Source organism: Oryzias latipes, chromosome 1 (assembly GCF_053564925.1).
Source record: "Oryzias latipes strain Hd-rR chromosome 1, Olatipes_Hd-rR_3.1".
NCBI classification, from domain to species: domain Eukaryota; kingdom Metazoa; phylum Chordata; class Actinopteri; order Beloniformes; family Adrianichthyidae; genus Oryzias; species Oryzias latipes.
In genome coordinates this window covers 38,598,683-38,620,484 of record NC_136237.1, presented here as the reverse complement: position 1 = coordinate 38,620,484, position 21,802 = coordinate 38,598,683, and the positions used below count along the sequence as shown (strand labels likewise).

Sequence of the window (21,802 nt, the reverse complement as noted above, 5' to 3'; positions counted from 1 at the left end):
TCTTCCTTTTTTTTTCCTGTGCAATCTTTTGCCTTCAGAAACCATTAATGCCCATTCAACATCAACATCAAGGCTGGGCTTTGATGTCTGTTCTGGCAACAGACTCCTTTCTTTCTCTGCTGCCTGCTGCTCTCCCTCTCTGTCTCCTTCCCTCTGTCCCCCTTTATCCCTTCCACTTCCCCGCGCTCACGCTTTACGCTTACTGTACAATCAAATAATTAAACGGATTGTCCACAAAATGATTTTACCTGGCAATTAAATATGCAAAAGAGGGGGGGGGGGGCAGGAAGAGTAAGAAAAAGGCGATTAAAATGGGGGCCCTCTGCAAATCGACAAAGGCTCCTAAAGCACAATAGGCAGCTGTCCTGGCCCGCTATGAACATTGGTGTAGTCTGGAGGGGGACTGGTAAATCTCTCTCACTCAGCCATGTTTACAATGGACCCAAGCATGCAATGCCAATTACAAGAATCGCAAAAGAAAGAATGGATGAAGGCATCAGAGGGATGAGATGAAACACGTCCAGTGAAATAGAAGTTGCTTCACAGAAAAAATCCCACCGATCATGGAAAAAGAAAAGAAAAGAAAACTCCTTCTTTGCTCCAAATCCAAATGGAAACGGGTCAAGAAGCATTACATGGAAATCAAGTTCCTGTGAAAGCAGGAACTTCAAGACCGGCATGAAACCTGCACTGCAGCGCAACAAAGCACCTTTTGGGGCTGGAATGTCGATGAAAAGACTGCGGGGTGAGGTGATGGTGGTGGTGGTGGTCGGGGGGGGGTACGGGACAGTCAGTGTCCGTCTATCATCGCTTCAGTGGGGAAAAATGCAAGCAATTTACCTGGATAGGTTTCCCTTCAAAGCCGGAGCCCCAAGAGGCTGTAAAAATAGAGTTAGGGGAAGTCAGGGAGGGGTGGAAGGGTGGAAGGGGCGGGGGGCTACACCTGCCTCATTCCAGACAGCTCAACAGAAGGTATCTGCCTCGGCCTGATTAAAGCCACCTCATTGTCAGGTTAAGTCCGTGGAGGAGCTGATTCTGGGCTCTGTGGGGTTTGTAAAGCACTGACTATGAACAGGAATCTGCTCCCTCTCAGCTTTTTTTTTCTTCAAATACAAACTGTTAAGTCAAAAAGAAAATGTATTTTTCCCCCCCTTTTCACTAAAACCATCAAAGGAAACTTAAAAGTCTCGTTTGACTTTTTTATTATACCCACCTTTGCATTTTCAGGGAGTCCTCCATGGACGCTGCAGCATCCACTCCCCGCCGCTGAACCACTTTCTGCCGTTAAACGCTCTTCCCAACATAAAGCCGTGTAATTGCAGCAAGCCCGGCCAGGGCCTCTGACAGGGGAAGCAGGGGGGGTTCATTAATGTTTGTGTTGACTTTCAGAGAGCAACGCTGGTCCTCGCTGCGCTTTAATAACACCAATTAGCCCATGGCCTCATTTCCATGCCTAATGTCTCTCGTTTAAGTGCTGAATGGAGAAACCGCCCGTTTGGTCGCTGAGGGGCGCCCAGTGATTTCGGTTTACATTCAGATTCACGAACGCAAGTTTTCCCCTTTTTTTCTGCGGTTGCTGGTTTGCCACCCGCCTGTGACTCCTGCCTTTTTATTCTTATCATTTTAGATCAAACTGCCACCATAACACAACAGCCACAGTGACTTGTATTGAGATTGTTTGGCCCGTGGGCCAAATGCAGCCCACAGGCCTGCAGGCTCCTTTTCTACAGTCAATACTATGCGGCCCTCAGCACTTTCTGACTAAATGTTCAGTGTGGACCATTTCTTGAATGTGGTTAGCTAAACTGGGTTTTTAGCCGTTGTAAACCTGTGGGAACGGTCGTACGACCCTTCCGTGACCTTTACTAACTCATTTCTAAGATGTTCGCCGTCAATAAAACCAGTAAGGTTGACAGTGAGGGCCGCCACGTTCAGGAAAAGTGGAATTGGCAGGTTTTCTCAGTGAAAGGGGAAACAACTGTGTCTGCCTAATACTGTATGCCAAGAGACTGTGACTGTTTTCAATGGGTTCATGCTAACTACCACAAGAAAACTGCATGGAAACACTGATGGTATTTTTACACACCGTCTTTCTTTATAAATGAGCTTATTTTTCAATAACTAATACGATTTCTGATACGTGACCTGAAGGGACAGAAGACACGACTTTTTTCAGGTTTACCTTCACTTTGAGAGATTGGGGATTATTAATGTCTGTATATGACTCAGACAAATAGCATATGTTCATGTCAGCCATGGATATGAGGTCACCAAACCATGACCTTTTGACGAAGGGGAAAATGTCAGAGAACTGAGTCTGGCAGTGGTTAAACCCGCCCCATAAGGCTGGTTCAGAGGTCAAGGCTTCAGCCGTTACCCGTCTTATCTTTTGATTCTGGTTGTTTTGGGCGCCTTTTTATATCTCAAATATAAAACAATAAGGTGCATACGATGTTCCCACAGTCCAGGTACAGATTACATTTCAGTCCATGGACAGGCTGCATGTTTATTCCTGTTGTTATGGGGGTACACTTTACATGAAAGTGAGTGGGGGTTTATTTTTTCATGAACTTTTACAGCCTTTGATGATGCTGTGTCACACAGCCACTATAGGTCAGATGTGACCATTTGTGAAAAAGTAAGAAAAGTTGTGGTTTTCAACCCTTGTGCTATCCTAGGCACTTTAACATTGGGAGTTGGGTCATCTAGACCCACTACACAGTGCTCTGAACCTTTTTTCTTCAATGATTTGTGATCTTCACTGGTGTCCATGGATTACATGAAATCTTTCCACCTTTACCCACCTTAGTCATGGTAGGGAGAACACGTCAATGTAAGGGTGGGGTCATCTAAGATAGCACAAGGGTTAAATGAAATTTTTATAGATGTAAAAGAAGAGTCTTTCTACATCTTTAAGAGTCAGTTTATATAGAAAAACATGGGGGCCTGAGTGTGGGTTCCCCTGTGCCGGTCCCCAGCCAGGATAGAGTTCAGGCTTGTGTCGGGAAGGTGTGAAAATCTCTGCCAAACCACACGTGTGACTCAGTGAAACCTAATTCGCTGTGACGAACCCCTGAAGGGTTATACCGAAAGGTGAACAACAGCGAAGAAAAGAGAAAGTTACTGGAACCAGACGCAGTACATCAAGTCACCACAGGGGGTCTTTGTAATGAAGGTAGGTTATTCCCCCGTTTGTAAAATGAAAGAAGCGATACTTCCTGCCTGGCCCAACACTTTTAATGATACTGTCATTGAATTCACTGAACTGAAATCTGTAAATTTACTCCCTTTTTGACATTAGAAACGTTATGGTTAAGGCCTGTTAACGTGTGGTTATTAAATTCCAAATTCCAGAGCAGCCCCTTTAAAAATATGTTCCAACAAATATATCTAGGTTGTTGGTTCAATGTTTTTACTTTTGCAAAGGCAGGAATCTGTGATGTTCTGCCTAAACAAAGCTGACTGTTTATCTGCAAAACTGGCTTTAATTTGATCAACCTATGGGTCACATGACCTTTCACAGTCAGTAGTTGGTCAACATAAAAGTCCACAAACCCGATCTTTCATTTGAAAAATATAAAACTTTAATAAAGGCTACATCTCTCAATAATTACAATAATTATAGGTCCATGTAAATCTTTAAATGAAACTCTGTATATAATGTATAATTTACAGCTTACATAGAATAAACAAAAAAAAAGGGCAATGGTGTAAAAACAAGACATGATTACAGGACATTATTAAAAGCATAAAAATATCTTTTCAACATAAAACCCTTCTGAAAACCAAGGGATATATATTAAAACCCTGAAACAGGGTAGCACATGGTATGGCATCCATGTAGGCACAGGTGCTGTACTCAAAAACCCAGCAGTTGCGTGTTTTTTGTGTTTACGGTGTGCATCATACTTCAGAATGCATCATTAAAAAGTCTGCACAAACTCTGCTAGAAACGGTCTTAATGCAACAACATTCAAACTATTCTGGAGCCATAGTTCTTCACTGTTCACGTTTTTGCTTGTCCCCCCTCCCCATCGAAGTCGTGTCCTCCCCCGAACTTGATTTGCGTTCCTTCTTTTGGTGTGTGGGCTGTAAACACTGCCGTCGTTAGGTCTCGCCCGTATATGTAACTTGCCCCGCCCCCTTCTGTCCCCACGCGCTGCCTGCTGTACAAACCAAGGCACGGCGAGAAAAGATTGAGCTCCGTTTGCCGTAGAGCAGAGGGGGAGAAGGGGAGCGCTGGCGGACGCCGCAAACGTAAAACTATCAGCAGCATAGAAGACCGGGACTGCACCCCACCAGGAAGTACAACCCGCACAAGGTATGGGGGGGGGGGGGGGGGGGGGGGTCAGACGGGGCAACAAGGCGATGGGAGTTAAGTCAGTGTGACAACATCTGTGGAGCAAACATGAAACAGCATCGCGACAGGTTTCTCCCAACATTCACAGCAGCTTGCCCATTGGCTGGAAAAACAGGAAGGGGGCGGGATCACAGGTTTGACTTGGAAAAGAGGGGGAAGGTGTTTTTGTGTCAATAAATACTTTTTAAAAAAAACTCAAGATAATACATGTATATATACATATATGTATGTATATGCACACGTATGGACGACACTGCTGCAGCAGGTTGGCGTCCGCAGCACCTGCCAGTCCATCACACTTCAACGCAGCATGGGTCACCCCCCCCACGCCCTTCAGTGGTTATTATCAGGAGGCCGGGTCTCCCCCCCCGCTTGCCTCCGATCGTCCTTAAAATCAGCGTAGGTTCTTAAGGCTGCTTGGTGGAGAGTCAGGGAGGGGCGGCGCCTCCTCTGAGTTGGGCATACTTCATTGGCTCGTCTTCCTTCAATCGCTCCTCTTGTGCTGGATATATTAACTCTGTTTAGCTTAATATTACAGGAAAAAAAATAAAGAGAGTTGTTTTTCTTAGAGTCTGTCGCTCGTTTTTTTCAGGGAAGCTTTAGCTTTAGGTGGGGGGCAGGGAGGGGCTCCGGCTGCCTTCAGTCCATCCTCTCCACCTTGCCCAGGACCTTGCCCTCGTACATGGGCAGCACGGCGGCGTCCTCCCACACCTCCTCGAACACTGCTCCGCACTCAAACTCGTCACTGGCCTTCTTAAAGTAGTACCTGCAGGACAAACGCAGAGAGGCTCCAGATTAGAAGGTGATTTTCGGGAGTTTGTACTTAAAGACTTGGATCGTCTTTTGAGCCATTTTCAACGTCTTTTGATTATGATTATGCTGTTTTTGAACAGCTCTGAAACGCATTTTTTCATCTGCTCCTTTTAAGGATTTGAATAAAGGAACACTCAAAAATGCATCTTTGAGCTTCATTTTCTTTATACATGTCCTTCACCTTCAGAAAAATGACACAAGTACATGTGAAAAACACCATTTTTAAAAACACACATGCAGGACTGTGCCTCCATTTTCATAATCCTCAAAAAACCGTTCCCAGACTCCAAACTTATCTGCACTTGTTTAGTTCAAATCAAGCAAAGATGCTCAGTGGGAGCAGATAGAATAAGTTTTTTTTTAAAACAGCTTAGTCATCAACTTTATCACCACCTCTGCACACTTCAAAGTTAGAGCTGGACTCCACAGAGCGCCGCTGTGCAAACAGAGCTCAACCATTGGTGGAAACTCCCGCTCATCCGCTGGTCCACTTCTTCCACAACATGTTAAGACCGAAGGGTTAATTGAAGGCTGTCCTAAGTCACTCCTGCTTCCCTTTTCTGCTCAGTAACACCCACCTCCCCACTGTCTGGGTGTGCATAGCTTTTAATTGGGCTGGCTGTCAAGCGAAGGGCCTGTCAGAAGCACAGGTTGACATTTTAGGTGCCTGGAAGTCTGCCGGTGACTGCCAGGCCGCGCTCCGAACCGTGCTGGTCTCTCCGGCGTGGCGGCTGTCACTCGTGCTCTGATCGGCCTTCTGATCATCAGCGGCGAGCACAAAAGAGAGCAGCGACATTTTGGATGCAGGCCAAGCTGGAACAGGCAGGAGTGAGGAGGTGGCGGCTGCTCGGCTTCCATGAGGTCACAGATCACATCGCCAGTCCAATCCCCCCCTCCTCTCCCCCCACAAAGACAACTCCCAGGTTTTTTTTTTTTTTTGTCTTGGTGACTGAAGTCTCCCAGAGCGCCTAATGATTCTACTCTCTACTTTAAACCCAGCGAAAGATCAGCAGGAGGGGATTTAATGATAAGCTTTGTAATGGAAAACTGCCTCATACTGCCCATGTGTTCAAAATATAAAACGGAAGAAAACTAAGGGTGGGGGGGTCCGTGTTTTATGAGGTAAGCTTAGAATCATTCAAACTACACATGCAGAGGGGCGTAAACGTACACAACAGCCGAATGTCCCGCAGTGATTACAAAGTTTGTTTTATCGCAGCTGCTAAACGTGCGGCGGCGTTGATGCCGCGGCCGACCCGGAGTTTGTCCCAAACGACACGGTAACAAACAACCCAGACACTGTCATACGTCCTGCAGGAGGGAAGATTTAAAGCCCAGCGCTTCCATGTCTTTCATTTTTCTCCAACTTTTAGAGAAAAAAAACAAGCACAATCCTTCACAATCTCATTTTCTCCCCCAGAACAGACCCCCTCCCTCACAAACAGCTCGCTGCAGAGGCAGAAGAAGCTTTTCCTCTGGAACATGTTTTATGTGGCAGGATTTTTCTCTCTTTGCAACATCTGGCACCAATAACATCTGGCAGAGCAGCTGAGTACTGTTCTCCGCTGTACCGCTGCCATGTCCAAATTAACCAGCTCCACACATTCTGCTGCCATTGAAGCCAGACATCCATTCTCACTCGTCCACTGAAGGGCTTTGGGAAAGGCAGTCCATCTTCTCCTCCACCAGAAACAGACGATGGCTGATGTCGGTGTGACGGGCTGGTGGCGTTATTTTCTAAAGCGAAGCCTCCATCATCTGACACTGACGGGGAGCATTTTACTGCCATTAACAGGAGGCGCTGTTAGCAGCATTTGATTTCAGAGCCTGATGCAATACTGTGGGCGAGGAATGCAGGGGCCTCTGCAGTGATCTTTGTGCAACTAAATAAAAATGGCCCAAGCTTCAAAGCCGTTTTATCAAAGCTGCCTTTGCATGGAAATAAGCAGCAGATGTGAGGGAAAACACATAAAAACACCCAGATCTCTGCTCCTCTCTGAATGTTCCAATACAGCCAATGAGCATCAGGATCCGTCCTTCACACTCCCACTCATCACATCAATCCCAAACGCTCATTGATATGCCAGCAGGGCCATCCCAGCAGGCATGAGTAAACCTTTATGCAACCGCTTTCCTTTGTGGCTCGCGCCTTTTGCTGCACATTTACCTGTAGTTGCCTTTCTTGCTAAGCTGCTCCTTGAAGTGACCCAGGGTGAGGCAGTGGGTCTTCATCATGCTGCGGTAGGGAATCTCCTCGCCACAGAAGAAGTAGGTGACCACCAACTCTTTAGACCTGGAAGCACCGTGAAGCACATGTTGAATAGCAGAGTCAGGTAAAGGACATCCTGTTTCACACACAACTGGTAAAGTATGAAGAATCCAAGTTTAAGCAAAAAAAGCTCATACTCGTCTCCTTGAAGTGAAGGGTTGGGTTGAGATCCGCCTCCGTTGGGGAGGGCACCAGCTGGAAGGCTCCTGTCCCTCTGAAGGCTGCTGGCTGTTGATGAATGTCTGTTAAACCAACAGAGTAAGTGATGAATTAATACTCAGAATACATGCAGGTGAAAGTCGCTCGGTGTGTTTTGACTTACTTCTGCTTTGGCGGCTTGGAAACCCCTTCCAGTCTGCGACAGGCCTCCTCCAGCTGTGCCAGGGTGTTAGGTGGGGGTAACGGAGGCATGGCGGGATCCTGGATGAAGGGGTGACCCGGGTGATGGCCGCGGAAGTGAGCCCCGTTGCCGATGCCGCCTCCACCCCAGGAGGAGGTGGATCGGACAGGAGGAATCTTGGAGTCAAGCGGGTTGGACTTTTTGAGACTTTGAGTGCTGTTGGAGGTGAAAGGTGAGAGGAGGGGAGGTCAGAGAGCGGCGTAGTCTTGTCTACACCTGTACGGTGATGCTGCGGTACGTCACCTGTGTGGCTTGTGCTTGCCCTGCCTCTCACTTTCTAGGATCCACTGCCAGACATTCTGTGAGCGATCGGTGGAAACCAGGGGAAGGCATTGCGAGGACACGCCCTCTTCACAGGCCTTGAGCGGCCTCCTGGACAAAGTGCTGCAGCGACTGGAGGAGGAGAAGGTGTCGGTCAATTTGAGCACATAAAGACATCAGGTATAAAGACAGACGGGGAGGTGCTCACTTAGGTATGAAGTCGGAATAATTGGCGCCCCCTTGAGGGCAGAGGCACTGCACGCGCTGAGCCGCTTCGGTCTCGATCTGTTCCTTGGTCTTGGGCCCAGCGTGGTGGTGGTGGATATAGTGGTGGTGGATGTGCTTAGTGGGCTGCCTGCTCGTTGGCATCACGACCTTGGTGGTCCCATGATATGCCCCGAAGAAGGGCCCGTGCCCAGAGGACACCAGAGCACCTGTCTGGTCCGGAGAGCGCGAGCGCGGCGAATGCCGAATCACGCCAGGCGACTGGCAGCCCGGCGTCTTCAGCACCCGTGAAAGGTGTTCGTCCAGGATAGCCTGGGGGTCTTCCTCACAATGGCTGCCAGATGGGAGCAGAGGGTGGTGCAGGGAGGTGCCGACGCTGACGTCGCTGCTTTCCTTTTTTTCATCCTCCTGTGCAAAGACAAAGATGTTAAAATTAGTCCGCCGACGTCTCGTTTTCTGGAGTCAGACTAGGTAAACCTCTAGATACGTTGATACGCTCTTGTCTCACCGTTATTTTTCAATGTGTTTCATCTATGAGACTCACACTTTTGAGAGAACTAATCGTTTGTCTACAAACAAAAGTTTGACAGTTCCTCTTCAAGAAGAATGAAGCTTGAAAGAGCCTCAAGCAGACATGTAGAGCAGACACTAGCTTCAGAAAAGCCAAGCTAAACAAGCCAAAACTGGAAAACACAAACAGCATTCGTGCTGACTGTAAGTGGACGCGTCTTTTACCTCCTGGATCTGCTGCAGCCTCTCCTCCAGCGAGCTCATGGTGTCCTGCTCTCGCCTCAGCTTCTCCAGTTTGGCGATGAGCTGGGCGGCGAAGGCAGAGGGCTCGACGGGGGTCATCTCCTTGGGCAGTCGGTGTGTCCTCTGCGCAAGACACACACAAAGGCGGACGCTTTCATTTGCTCTTTGATTGATGCAATATGGTGGATTAATCCGCTGCCCTTGCCCTCATCTCAAAAAGTCTGCCACGATTCCAAAAAAAAGGAGGCCTAATCCACACGCCCTCGCCCTCAAGCTAACCTAAACCTTCCCGGCTGGCCATCCCTCCCCAGATCTTCTCGTGCCCAGTGCCCTCGGCAGTGCCAAGCTTCTGGGCACGGGAAAGAAAAGGGGGTAGAAATGGCGGGGTAGCAGTTGGTCTAGCTCGGAGGGGAGGCCCCCTGCCTGCACCCTCTGTAGCCCGACCAAGCCATCAGCAAGGCAGCCTCTGAAGTCAGCTCACTTCAAAGGGCCGTTGTCAAACATCAAACGCACACTGGGGTGGGAGGGACACGCAGCTTTAAATCTCAGAATAAAAGCCAGATATCAACGGAGCGGAGTGGGTGAGGTGGGGAGAGGGGGCAGAAAAAAAAGAGAGAGAGAGAGGGTGACAAAATTAACAGCATGAGGAGAGGAAGAGGATTGATAAGTGCAGTGCGCTGAGTGGCAGGAAGACAGAAAGAAGGGAAAGAGGGAGGGAGAAGATAAAGGAGGCAAATACTGGGAAGATCTGAGGTGAAGAAGTAATTTACTTCCAGGCAGCATGCAGGGCAGCTCAAAGGTACTCTAGTCACATTATCCTTTTTTTAACAATATGCACTGGCTTCTCTTACTCCCTTTTTTTTTTACTTTTTTGTTATTTGGCACACTGGCTGTCTTGATTTTTCCTTTTTTTTTTTTTTTTTTGCCCCTCTCATCTCTTTGTAGACACGATAAAGGGAAGAAGAAGAAAGGCAAGCAGAGATGCTGGCAAAGGAGCGCCAGCCCTGCACGGGGCCCCCGCTGCCTGGGGCTGGTGCATCATGGGAGACAGAGCCATCTCCAAATCAGGAGGGAAACATTAAAAGAGTACAAGTGGGGAAAGGAAGAGAAAGATGTGGAGGGGGGGGGAGAGGGTAGAAGACAAAAACACAAAGACAGGGGGGAAAAAAAAACACAAAATCTGGGGGAACAAACAGCAATGCCAAACACGTCCACAAACACACAATCCCACTAAAACACATACCTGTGTTTGAATATGAAAAAAAACAGAGGAGCTTTGTGTTTATTTTCTTGCCTTTTAGCCCTATGTCACTCTATTCTGACCCAGATACTTTAATGTGCTTGCAGCAGCAGGGTCAAAACAACCCTGGATTCATGACAAATTTTTATTTCAGTCTCTATCCATCGTTGACGTCTTTATCTGAAGCATTAGCGCAGCTGCAAAGCTTCTGCTGTGCCGCTTATAGCAGTCAAAGCCTCCGTCTGAAGCTTTGTTAGCAGAATCGCGATGAAGGAGGAAAGTTTTACATCCCCATTTCTTCGACACTTTCTTGCAGAAGCGGGTCACGTTCATGTTGCCGGGAGAGCGCGAGGAGGCGGGCTTACCGGAAAATGCGGCAGCGTCACCTGGCCGTTGATCTTGACGCTGCGATGCATCTCTCGCTGGAGCTGCTTCTTGGTGCCCAGCTTGTAGGGAGGGATTCCATCTCTGTGGAGGACAAAGACATCAATGAGTGTTTGAGGTCTGGAAAGTTAGTGACACAGCTCATCGGGGAGGTCACAGCTCTTCCATAATGACTGAAGACGGGCCCAGAAATGATGAAACCACCACAGAATATTGGCCCGCTGCACACATTCCTGCTAAATTAGAAGGCCAGCAAGGCGGCAACGAAAACAACAACAAAACATAACAAGACAATGGCTACACTTAACTCACTCCACAGATAGCATTACATCAGCCCGTCAACTTTGACATGATTTGCTTAACACCCTGAAAGTCTAAACAGTAAGTGGTGCTCATGACCTTCTGCAGCCAACACTGAGGAACACAGAAAGTCTCAGGACAATTGAGCATTTATTCTGGGAATCTCGTTCTCTGCTGCTCCTTTCGTCTGATGGCTCCGCCGGTCAGCTGCTACTAAGCTTGGCCAATTACCGTGGCCGTTTTCGGGCTGTTCAGATGTGCCTGACCTAGCCCAAACGCTACTTTTTCTGCTGCCTCTTTGAAATCTCACACTCATGCACATATGCACCCGCTGCCATCTTCGTTTGGCAAGCGCTCTGCAGTGAGCCTCTGATCTCAGCAACATCAAAAGGCTGGTTTGTAAGATAAGGTAATGTTTGAAGTTGGTGCAGCAGCATTCCCCAGCGTCCAACTAAATCCATAAATAAGATATAAGCAAAAAGAGAGAAAAAAAATCCCCACTTCTTACCCCTCCCAAAATCCTTCTCTTCTTGTTCTTTATCTAGGAAATGAGGTTCAAATTTGCTCTCGTCTTTTAACCACTATAAAAAAGGCCACACTAATCAAATTGTTCCTTGGAAAAAAGCTGGGAATTTGGTTTTGTTGGAAGTGATTCAAGAGCACGTTTCGGAAACATGACTCTTTAGCAATTAGCACTTCTCAGCAGAGCGGTTCCAGGACAGCTCGATAAACAACGGAAGAAATGACGGTGCCACCTGTGTTGCAGAAAGATTCCTCTATGAGGAGCAACGACCAGCTCCAGCTGAGCTCCTGAGAGAACAAACCATCTTCCCCAAAGGCGCAGGAAGAAACACAGGAAACCCTTCAAAAGTAAAACTCAACGGCCCGGAAGAACTTATGTGCCGACAAGAGCCCCAAAGTTAGCAGCAAACAAAACTTTCCCCTTAACCAACAGTGTTTCTCTCAGTGTGAACTGTCCCCACCCTGGCAGACAACTGGGCTCTTTGTCCAGGTTTGGGGAAGAAAAACAGCCGTAGACTCTTTCATGGTTTCATGGGCCTTTACTTTATGGCGATGTCCTATTCAGTAGTGCAAGTCATTTTCAAAGCAGCCAGCCACCCTCTTATCCCGCTAAGCTCCCCTCACCTAACAATAGGCTGAAAGCGATTCAGTTAAGCCCTTTATACTCCATGCACTTTATTTTCTCACTCCCTTGCACTTGGTGCCTCAACACTCCTACAAATGCTCCTGGAAAGTGGAAGAGAAAAACGTTTCCCTCTTTCCCTGCTTTCATTTTCTGGGGTTGGGTTGACCCAATCGGGCCGGGGGAAGTTCCTTTAGTCTTGTCCGAAGGTCTAGAAATGAGTAAACCCTGTTAAAGCCTCGCAGACACATGATCTCAGCACGCCGCAGAGGCCAGTGGCAGGAAACCGACCCACCATGTGAGTAAGCCTCCTTTCATTTGCTGCCAACATTTTTCAATGAGTTTGTCTTGAGGCCCGAACGGCCATTTCCCTCCCTCGCTCCTCCACTTCTTCAAAGGGAAAAAGCGATTAGATAATATGAAAAAAACAAGTCTGTTGTGGCAGAAGGGTGGGTGGGATGGATACATATCAACTTTGAGCAAAGGGAGACAACACCCCCACCCACATCAAGACATTCTTAGTGTTTTTTCCAGCCTGTAATGCATCAGAATAAACTTCAAAAAGGTCTTCAGACGTAATGACTTTCCCACAGTTATCTCCTGGGGGCGTACAGCAACAGCTACACATTAACAGAATTACCTGTAGTCGGTCATAGAGGATAATTAAAATACATTACACGCCATTATTCCTCAGTAGTGCATTCCCTTGGCTCCAAGAAAAGCAGATCATGTTGAACTACAAGACCAAATATTTTCCTTCACACCAACAAGACTTTTTTCCTGGAAAGGTGTTGACTGGAACCTGGTCCAGCCTCGTTTAGATGTGATGGAAACAATAAAAGTTCTCAGAACTTTGTCCAGAAATGAGCCGTGCTGCTTCATCACAGCCAGCTGGAGCTCCAGGAGGAGGGACAGAAAACAAGAACTTACACACTACTGTCCGTCATCGACATGGAGTCGTCTGTCGTGGCATCGCTGGAGATCTCGCTGTCGTTGGCACTGGTGGCGGGGGCAAAAATGTAGCCAGAGTTGACAAAGTAGGGGCTGGCGGGGTCTCCCCGGCGATGCGACCTGAAAAGGGGCAGCCAGGACATTTGTTTTGAGGATCTGTGTCGAGAGGTGGCAGTTTGGGGTACATGTCCTTTATTCAAAAGCAAAGGTAGCATCTTTACGATGGATTTGTGAATGTTCTCCTCTTAAAGTCCCATTCTTATCTTTTGGTCTATTCTCAATTATGAATATGCTGTTATAAGCCAAAGTAAAAAAAAAAGACTTGTGTCATTTTTAGGTAGAGTGGTTCATTAAAAATTCACCTCTGGGTTGTGGGCGGGGCCATAGGCACAGAGCAATCCCGCCCCCCTTCCCCTCCCTCTTGCAGACCAGAGCATAACAGTGAGCTCCTGGCCTCCTGAGTGTTTTTAAATAAGCTCTTTTTCAAATGGAATTTTTTCATCTGCTCCTGATTCACAATGAGATGAATAAAGAAATACAAAGAAATACACTTTTGAGCTTAATTTTCTTTATAATGATTTTCGAAATCAGATAAATGTGTTAAATTAAAAACACCACAAAAAACCCAACAGCTTTCTGGATCTTTAAGGAGTTGAAGGAATGGGACAGTGATGTTGAACATGTGGGCGTATTGTTTTTTCTTGATCCTGTCCTCTTTCTCATGCCCCCCCCCCCCCCCCCCCCCCGTCAGGTTTCAGGTTGGTTATACTATTTTCGCCAGTTCTCTCCCCTCCATCTCCTCTCCGCTATCAGATGGTCTAGGGCCCCTCCCTTGCCAACTCTCCCCTACTTTCCTTTCTAAAGTCTCTCTGTCTTTTCTACTCTCTCCTGCTGTGTTGCATTCCTGTTCCAGTAGTGAGGGGGAGGACAAGGAAGGGAGGGAAGGAGAAGACGGGGGAACTTGAGCTTTAGAGAAGGAATGAGAAGGAGAGAGGGGAAAGGGGGAAGGTGGGCCTCTTTCTTTATGAGAATGCCTTCTGCCGGGAGTGCTGAGGAGAACCCCAGCATGACTAAAGCTGTAGGCCCCAAGCACAAATCTGACCTTTGGAAGGTCCACGCAAAGAGTCAGGTATTTAGCACAGCTGGGCTCTCTGCACTCCCCCCCCCCCCCCACTCCCCCTTTCTTTCATGATCTCCCCCCCTCCTTCCTGTTTTTCTCCCTCCAAACCACGCTTGGTCTCTTGTTAGACACATTTTTTCTTTCAAACGGAGGAGATAGAAGCGTTGGACGCAAAACAAAGAGAGGGAAAAACTCCGCCGCAAAAGCCGGATCGGCAGCGCCGAGCCGAGAATGTCTTTTTGTTGTCCTGCCTTTCTACCCGCTTTGTAGTCGACGATTGGAGGTCCCTCAAACAGATGAAGGAAAACAGAATGTATGCAGTGGCAAAATTAGTTCCACATGTTTGAGATGGAAATTGGTTGACCCAGAGAGACGGTGAGAGGCAGGGGGAAAACGTGGGTGACGGAAGGGAGAAAAGAAGGGGCTCCATCCCTCCCCACTATTCTTTCAGGGAAAACACACACACACACACAAAATAAAAATGCAGAGGACCACACTTGCAAGGCAGGATATGCCCACATGTCAACAATCCTTGTGCTTATTGGCTTCTAGCTTCACATGGTCCCTTCCAAGAAAAGAAACAACAATAACTGTGCTGTGATGTTATCTGACATCTGCTCTCATGAAGGAGAAAATCCTCAGGGGAATGCTTAAACTGACTTATTAAACCTAATCACTTTGGTGCACAAGTTTTTTTTTTTTTAAATCAGAAATCTCTAAAAATGTTTAGATAACATGACAGAAAAGGAATGAATCACCAATATCTCCTGCTTTTCTTAACAAAGCGAACTCTGGAGACACGATCAACTCTCTGAGGAATAACCGAGTCCAGATGTGTGCACAAAGTTGTTTGGTAAAAAAGTAAGCTGAAGCTACTTTGATGGAGGCTTATGCGGGGGGAAAAAAAATCCTGTTTTCACAATGTTACTGGCTTAAAAAGACTTTCAGCTGTTGGATGGTGTGTGGGACGACTTCTTAAGATAAAAGCTTTCCACAAATCGTCACCGCTTTCATCTCTGACCAAGAAAACAATGTCTCCTCCAGGAGTCTACTTATTTTAACTCTACATTTCCCTGGATTAAGGAAGATTTTGCAACAGTGAGCAATAACTATATGGCTTAGTGGGTGCAATAAGGACAGGGGGGGGGGGGGAGGCAGAAGTTTACAATAGCAGCACACTCCTTGATGTGGCATGAGGTTTGGTGTCTGAGTTCATTCCTGAACCGGAGGAAGGGTTTCAAAGCACAGGAAACTTGAGCAAGCCAGCAGAGGGCTGCCTGCAAGACACCATTTACTTAAAAGGAAGGCTCAGATGCATTCATGTTTTGCACCCTCCCCGCCTCTCCACCCCCTGACTAACTACAAGGCAGGAGGGCACAAACACACATGCATGTTCCTCTCTGAGCTTTGATCATGCGCTTTTACCTCTCTCCAAGGCATATTTGAAATAACTGCCACATATTTAGAGCGGGATAATGAAGGAGCGTTCCCATACCTGCATTTGTTCTCCAGGACTTCAACAGCTGTCCGGATGGCGGCGGTGGCCCTCAGGTTCTTTGCGGACAGTCCAACCACAGAGCCCAATGTCTTTGCCTTCAGGTCGTTACAACTCCACTCCTCTTCTTCAATGAGAGGAGGAAGGTATCCACACATGAGCTTGAGGCTGCCCAGCCCGCTGTTGTTCATGTATGCGGCGTTCTCGCAGCCGCTGCGCGCATAGTCGAGGTATATGTCAGAGGTCAGAAACATCTGGTACGCGTTCTCCTCCATGTAGGACTGAATCTCCGTCTGCGCCTGGTCGAACATGGCCGAGTCTATTTGTTGCTTCTTGATACTATCCCTTATGAAGGTCTTGGTTGCAGGCTTCAGCTGCTTTGCGACGATGCCGTTGTTGTCGATGTACCGCTTGAAGATAACTTTGGCAACTCGCAGCGTTTTGGTATCCTTAAGGTCCATTTGCCTGAAGCCGTTGCAGGCGAACCAGAAGTCCAAAGTGTCAACGCAGTTCTCCCGCTCCAAGAAGGTCTTGAAGAGGTGAGCACCGTCTTGGTCGCCTAGGAGGAAATGCAGAGACTTTGCCCATCGGACTAGAGGCGAGTCCGGGGATGCACTGCCCTCCGGCTCCCCGAGTCCATCCTCGTTCCTCCGCGGTGTGGAGCCCGGAGGAGCGGCAGCTTCCTTAACCTTGCTTTGGGCTCTCATTTTGGTAGGTCTGCTGGGGTTGCAGCATGACGCCTCTCCCTCCTCCCCTGGCACCGGAGGACGAGGAGCATCTTCTCGGAAGCTAGTGCTGATGTGCTCCGTAAGCGCCCTGCTCATGGCTCCAGCTCTGCTCGCCGTGTGTGAGTGCCTTTCTGCCTCCACTGAGCTCCAGCCTGTTTCTCCTCACTCTCTAAAAGCAGCGGGGGACCTTCTCAGCTCCTCTTCACTCTGAAACACAAAGTATTGATCTAATCAAAGCCAGATCCTGCTGAACTTCAAAGAAAGACATCAAGTAAACAGCCCTTTCAGAACAGCCTCACCGGGTTCACACAGAAAGGAAGTATGAAAGGCTTCTATCGTTTCATTTATCTATTTATAACTTAAGCGAGAGATCAACCACAGCCTGCATTCTTCACGTGCATTGATCTGCCACATCAAAGTAACATTTTACTGGACTAATCTTCTCACTCATAACCAAAAACGCGTCCTCACAGCTGTGGCTTACACATGTTCTCCTAACGAGTCCATGTCACGGGCTTCAGCTCCAATTAAACCCGCTTCTGTCCGCAGCGCAGCCGCGCCTGCCTGCCTGCCTGCCTGCATCTCTCCGCGTCTGCATCAGCTCCTGCGCCCGCATGACCTCCCCTAAACGCAAATAGCCCTGCGGGGAACGCCGCCGTTCATCCCTAAATGAAGATAATAGCTGTAACATTGAAAGACAAACAAACGTGGCGATTTCAACCACAAACTGAAAAAAAGTCCAAAAAGACGCAGAAGCAGAGATGAAAACGTACCATCGCGGGCATATCCTTCCAAGCAGAATAAAATCCGATTCAAAAAGTTTCGCCTAATTCCAATGGTTTCCAATATATATATAAAGAGAGAGACTACACACTAAGCCGGGGACAGGCGAGCGCAACTGAACGCGCGCGGCGGACTACTTTAAGTCCGCGCCGCTCCACATGTGATGTGTGCTCCTTCTGCTGAACGGCGGCGCCGCGTTTTGGTGCGCTGTCCCATTCAACAACTGACCTCAGAGGAGGCAGGCTCTCCGCCTATGTAGATCACTGGGGGTGTCAAAATCTGGAGGAGGTTAAAAAGAAAAGGAGGTGGGGGGAGAGAACGGGAGGGAGGGGGCTCTAACTGAAGAATACATCACGTTTTTTTTTTTTAATGTTCCCAGCCAGAAGAAAAAGACGCACAAATATTCGGGTTTTTCATACAAACAAACATATAAGCTTCTTATCTATTTCAGTGTATTTCTCGCCCACAAAAAACAGAAACACATCCCGCATTTCTAAACTTGAAAGCCCCGCAGTAGCACATCAAAGCGGCCGAGAGGGGGGGCCTGTGGAACAGCTTTCCGACAACTTACCATCCGCGCGGCTGCTCGAGTCGTCTCTCTAATTAGAAAACGCCAAAGTGAAGAAGAAGTCCCAGAAACGGCCGCGGCGCTGCTCCCTGCCCCCGTCCGCGCTTTGGACAGGTTTAACGTGAATCAAAAGGGAAATCTTTTCTTCTTCCTCCTCCCCGGCTTTTCTCCACAGGTAGTGTTTCAAGAAGTCATGGCAGGCGGCAGAAGCCCTCGCGGCTGTTTCTTCACCAGCCGGGCTAAAGGTTCAACTGTGGACTTCAAAGGAAGGAACCGCCGGCCTGGTCCCGGAAGATACATAAAAACGCAGCGCTGCGTCTCCTTCCAAGCGAAGAGATGAAGCAGAAATAAAAATGGCTGGGATTTAAAGTCAACTGTGCAAAAGCATTTAATTCATATTAATCGATATTCCCGCGTGCTCTTTTATGAGCGCGGGTGTCTCTGTGCACGCTTATGCAAGTTTGATCAACTTTAAAGACCGGGAAGGGTTTTTAGTGGCTTGTCAGGACCTTATCAAACACAAGCAATCTGGAGCCAACTCCCCGAGGCTTTGGAGCGTCAAAGAGAGCGATCCGCCGAAGCAACTGTATTATTCTCACTGACGGTTGCTACAAAAAACTTTCAAAAGAATAAAAAAAGAAAATACTGACCTTCTATTCACACCTCACTTTGCATTTTTCTTGCATTTATAATCTGCTTAATTAGTATAAAATACATTGTTTCAATGTAGTATATATATATATTTATATATATACTAAAAGGCAGTATACTTCAAGTTACTTTTAATTTGTAAACTTGAAATGTTCCATTTAGTTGTAATATGAATTGTCTACCTTTGAAGTGAAGCAGTATACTTACAATACTTAAAGTTTACTTTTGTACAACTTTAAAATCTGTATATTGTAAACTTAGAATGATCCAATTTAGTCTTAAGAAGTATACTCCGCAAAGGGAGTGGCTGGCGGGACATTTTGCTGGAAGTATAAGATTACTACAAGTATATTTAGTCTATTAAAAATGAGGCAGTACACTTACTTTTTAAATTCAGTTTACATATTGTAAACTTAAAATGATCCAATTTAGTCTGAAGAAGTACCAGTTAGTGTATTTTCTACACTACATGTAAAGGGCATATAGTATACTTGCAATCAAGTATACATAAAAATAAAATAAACTTTAAGTGCAAGTGCACTTTTGCTAAGAGTACCCTTAGCAAAAATGAATCGAATGAAGTGTTCTACAATTATACGTAGTCTATACTAAGTGAGGCAGTATCCAAGAAGTTTACTTTTTAAATACATTACCAATAAACATAAATGGTCCATAGTACTGTATACTTGTTGTACTTATACTCAAGTGCACTACTTTTAGGTGTACCCTTAGCAAAAGGTAGTCTACTTAAGTTTAACACAACTATACTTGTAGGATGTAGTGAAAGTGAGGCAGTGTACTTGAAGTTAGCTTTTTCCATTCTATCTAGATTGTTAACCTAAAATGATCCAATTCAGTCTGAAGAAGTTTTCAGTTAGAATACTTCCTACACATATTCCTACACTAGATGTACACAGTCCATACCTGCTATACATATACTCAAGTTTACTTAATAAAACAAACTTCAGGTGTAGCACTTTTTGCTAAGGATACATTGATCAAAAGTGGTTTATATAAGTGTACTATAAGTAGTCTATACTAAAAGTTAGGCAGTATACTTAAAGTTTACTTTTAATATATTATCTACATATTGTTAACTTAAAATGTTCAGTCAGTCTGCAGAAGTATTTAGTTAGTATATTTCCTACACCAAATGTACAGTCTATAATATACCGGTACTTGCTTGACTTACACTTTGTTGGCTGCAAATACTGTAAAAATCGGTGGAATAAAACTTGCAGGAAAGTATCTTTTACGTTCATAAGTATTGCTTTAACAATACTTTTAAACTATAAGCCTTTTTTTCTATAATCCTGTGGACTGAAACTGTCAAATAGTTTACATAATAGTCACAGAATTTTAGCCACAAAGATGTCCATGTAGCACATTCGCCAGCTCCACATTAGGGGAAAATGGCACAGCATGACATTTTGACTGAAATTGGACACAGAGGAAAGGCAAGAGCTGTTCTCCACTCTTTTAATTCACATGACTTTCCTAATGTCATTGTGACAGAATCTTAAAGAGCGGGTTAGACAGTGATCCAATCCCATGGTACTTCAAAGGCTATATTGTCCCTTTGATGTTGAAAATCAACTTTAAAAGGGAATATAATTATATAAGTCAGAGGATTCGAATTCACAAAACTCTCATGATGGCGCAGGGCAAGACAGCTAATGAAATCCAGCTTCTTTGATTAATTCATGTCAAGTTGAACATGAAAAAATAAGCATAAATGCATAACTAGAACCATGTAGATTCAAAATGGCATCTTGAGTAAAGTCTGTTTAATTTAAAAATTTTGGGAACAAACTCCTTCAGATGAGCAACTGTTGATTTAAAACAATCACTGGAAGCCCTCAGACACCCCGAACATACATTTTCTACATTAAAAAGACTTATAAGGTATAAAAATCCCATCTGGTTTGGAATATTTTTGGTTGCATTCCTTAATATTCAAAAGTAGACATTCCTGCTTAACTTTTGATGGTGTCCCGCCAGCCACTCCCTTTGTACTTACAGAAATATTTGCTGCAAGGTGTCATTAGCAAAGTGCATAACAACGTCTGTTTCCACGTGTCTGTTGTTTTGTCTGGCTATGTATGTGCATGAGAGTTTAACAGGTCATTCATGGCCACATCTTAGGGCTCCGACAAGCAAATATCGCTGCTGCAAAAAAAAGAAAATCAAGCTCCAAAGCCTCCAGCTGTCTCAGAGATCTGAAAATGGGTCAGTGGTTGATATTCACCACTGATCAGAGACGCCCAATTAAAGTCATTACATTTCCCTACCATAGTTTTATCTGTATCTGTAAAGGCAAAATTGAGATACAGACGGGTTTCAAAATGTAATATTTGCAGGATAATCCTAAATGAAGCATATTTCACATTCGAGGGTAAAATGTTATCCTAACACAGATTAAGGCAGTATATGTCAGGGAATGAGGGTCTCGGTCAGAATTTGTTTTTGTTTTTTTTGCTGACAGGCTTCATCTCCTTTTATGACATTTGGAGATCAGGCTGTTTAAGTAGTGCAAGTTTTTTTTAGTCTTCTTTTTCCTCCAAACCCTAACTTCTGTGGTCACCAGTGCAGCCATAGGTTTCATCCTTTCATTTTGAACATTTAATCAGACGCTAAAGCCTTCAGACCACACCTGTTGACCCTTGAATCTGCATGCTCTTGTTCTGCAGTGACAAAAGAGCCAGGGTGGCTGTAAAGCAGCCATAAGAGCCTCTCTTTTTAATGTTGACCCCAACCTGACCCCTTTGTTGGGGTCCTAACCATTTCACAGGAAGATCCAAATGCTTTGAAAGCACAATACAAGACCCAAGTGCTGCCACCGACGTGCTATGAAGACCCAATAAAACGAGGTGAGCTAGAGGCTAATTGAGAGCTCGTGGTTTGGAAGAAACTAAAGGCATCTGGCGTTTCAGCGAAGATTGGAAACAAAGCTCGTCTTTAATTAGAGCCTGCTCTTAGAGACCAGTGAAAGTATTCACTCCAATTGTGTTTGCATAGGTGTCACAGAGAAACCCGGAAATAGAGGATCTAAAATATGACAGTGGAATGAAAAGAGATTAGAAAACGAGTCCAGCTTCATTTTGCCCTGTTTGTTTTTATTGCACCAAAAAAATGCGGCAGCCTTTGATGGTGCACCATTAGTTGCATCAGTTCTTTTTTTTTTTTTTTTTTAAGGATCTTTGGATTTGCATCACATCCCCAGCTCACAAGCCTGCATTCTTCCAACGCGGACAATAAATTCTCTCATTTTAGCGCTCCTTCCTCCTCACAAATCCTACACAGAAAAACAGAGGAAAGGGTGGATAATTGCAAATAACCCAAAATTTGGGAGTTCAA

At 46.0% G+C, this 21,802-nt stretch overlaps 1 protein-coding gene across 6 annotated transcripts in view; it reads right to left on the bottom strand.

Moving 5' to 3' along the window:
• Window positions 1-3,561: 3,561 nt before the first annotated feature.
• LOC101156143 (axin-2) overlaps window positions 3,562-21,802 on the bottom strand; it is a 56,481-nt gene continuing 38,240 nt past the window's right edge. Inside the window, exons 1-11 of one of the 6 annotated variants that reach the window (XR_013658673.1) lie at window positions 17,217-17,455; window positions 15,716-16,650; window positions 13,080-13,220; window positions 10,687-10,789; window positions 9,064-9,204; window positions 8,312-8,736; window positions 8,086-8,235; window positions 7,765-7,998; window positions 7,580-7,670; window positions 7,341-7,466; window positions 3,562-5,126 (exon numbers count right to left, since the gene is read on the bottom strand). Coding sequence is in view for 5 of the 6 variants with exons in the window: in XM_011485870.4 (XP_011484172.1) it covers window positions 5,000-5,126; window positions 7,341-7,466; window positions 7,580-7,684; window positions 7,765-7,998; window positions 8,086-8,235; window positions 8,312-8,736; window positions 9,064-9,204; window positions 10,687-10,789; window positions 13,080-13,220; window positions 15,716-16,539 (2,376 nt within the window). In the remaining variant the exon portion in view is untranslated. Of the gene's footprint in view, window positions 5,127-7,340; window positions 7,467-7,579; window positions 7,685-7,764; window positions 7,999-8,085; window positions 8,236-8,311; window positions 8,737-9,063; window positions 9,205-10,686; window positions 10,790-13,079; window positions 13,221-15,715; window positions 16,651-16,927; window positions 17,095-17,216; window positions 17,488-17,797; window positions 18,103-21,802 lie in introns of those variants that run through there. The other 5 variants (XM_011485870.4, XM_078954400.1, XM_011485829.4 and 2 more) reach the window with 5 other exon arrangements.